The 1,563-nt window shown below is 29.9% G+C and overlaps 1 protein-coding gene across 1 annotated transcript in view; it reads right to left on the bottom strand.

Moving 5' to 3' along the window:
* Positions 1 to 408: 408 nt before the first annotated feature.
* LOC108732463 overlaps positions 409 to 1,563 on the bottom strand; it is a 65,408-nt gene continuing 64,253 nt past the window's right edge. The window contains exon 9 of the mRNA XM_025981013.1: positions 409 to 1,279. Within this exon, the coding sequence (XP_025836798.1) occupies positions 951 to 1,279 (329 nt within the window). The 3' untranslated portion in view covers positions 409 to 950. The remainder of the gene's footprint in view (positions 1,280 to 1,563) is intronic.

The following is a 1,563-nucleotide window of genomic DNA, read 5'->3' as shown; positions in this document are numbered from 1 at the left end:
GGAACAAGAAATCCTATCATCAGCTCCATATCTAACACTGGGTAAGGGCAGCCATCTTACTGGAAAGGCCTTGCGCTTATGCATAAAGCAAAAGTGCGATATTTTAAACTGAAAAATGTTTCTGATTTATTGCAATCACAGCATTGTTTTCAGTGGGTAGGCAATATTAATTTAAATAATCCAATTACTCTTCATATAAATTTTTAAAGCCATACGATAAATAGGTAACTGGGAATATTATTGTTCAATATTCATGGCCTCAGAACATTTTACGGATTGTTTAAGTTTAAGAGGAGGGAATTAAGATTTTTTTGTCGATAAAATTTTCCATTAAATTCAGCGATTGAAATGAAATGGAAAAGTACCAAAAATGTATTTATTTCTACTACAATTTATCTTGAATTATCTAAAGACAGTTTTATTAAAACATTTTATTCTGTTTTACAAGAAATAATAAAATAATTCATAATTCAACATTTCTAACTGATAGGTACTTATTGTGCTTTAAAATCTATAAAAATCACTAAAAGGAAAACATGTAAATTTTACAAGAGTTTATCAGTTCTACTTTACAATAATATGAAGGCTTACAATAAAATCGGATACATTTAATTTATTTAAAAAATGGGTATTTAATATTACTATATTTATTGCAAATTTTATTTTACTTATTGGACACATGACGAATATTAGTTATGATAAAGCACCACTGCATAGATATAGTATCTTACACTAGAATAGTTTGTTTAAAAATTAAAAAATAAGTTACTTACCGTAAATTATTAATAAGACAAACAATTAAGTACCTAATGGTCATTCGGTGTATAAAAGAGAGGCCGCCCGAAAGTTTCCTAAATACAAGTTTATCACATGAAATCTTTTCGAAAGCACCACTAATACAAGATGATCACTGACTTAATTTACATAATATAATTTAATAATTTATTTATTTAATACTTGCTCATTGCACTCGCCTCTTCGATCATTTCCAATCTCACTTTATCGTCAAAATTGTTTTTGGTCACTTCAGCATCATCCGAGTCTTTATTATTACTATCGGTATATTCATCGTTATTATTACTAACTAAAGTAATCTGAAGTTGAGGAACTGTAAGTGGTCTTATCAGAGATTTTACGACTGGGGGAATTTTAGGGGCTGTTGGTAGAACTGGCGTGCTTGCACAGAGGGCTGCTGACGTCAACTGCGTTATCAGCCTTTGGCTCGTAACCGAAGTATTGGAAGACGTTCTAAACACTTTTCGGAGCTTATGTCTCAAGCCTGCAAAAACTTTAATTTAATTATAAAAGTCTGTTAGAAAAAACAACTAATTTTCTATACTACTTATATATTTAAACAAAATTATTATTCAAAAAATATATCTATAAGTATGATACAATAAACCTTTCACGTACATATATTTTTACAATAACAATTTAAATCTATGTGCCCCTGTTTAGCAAAAATGACACAGTTAATCCGTATACTTCGTTTACTTTCTGTAGCGATGTGACCTTCAGTTTGACCGGTGCAAAATAGAAAAGAACAGCACTAGGCCAGAAAAG

Source organism: Agrilus planipennis, unplaced genomic scaffold, assembly GCF_000699045.2.
Source record: "Agrilus planipennis isolate EAB-ADULT unplaced genomic scaffold, Apla_2.0 scaffold10, whole genome shotgun sequence".
NCBI lineage: Eukaryota > Metazoa > Arthropoda > Insecta > Coleoptera > Buprestidae > Agrilus > Agrilus planipennis.
This window is presented reverse-complemented; position numbering and strand designations above follow the sequence as displayed.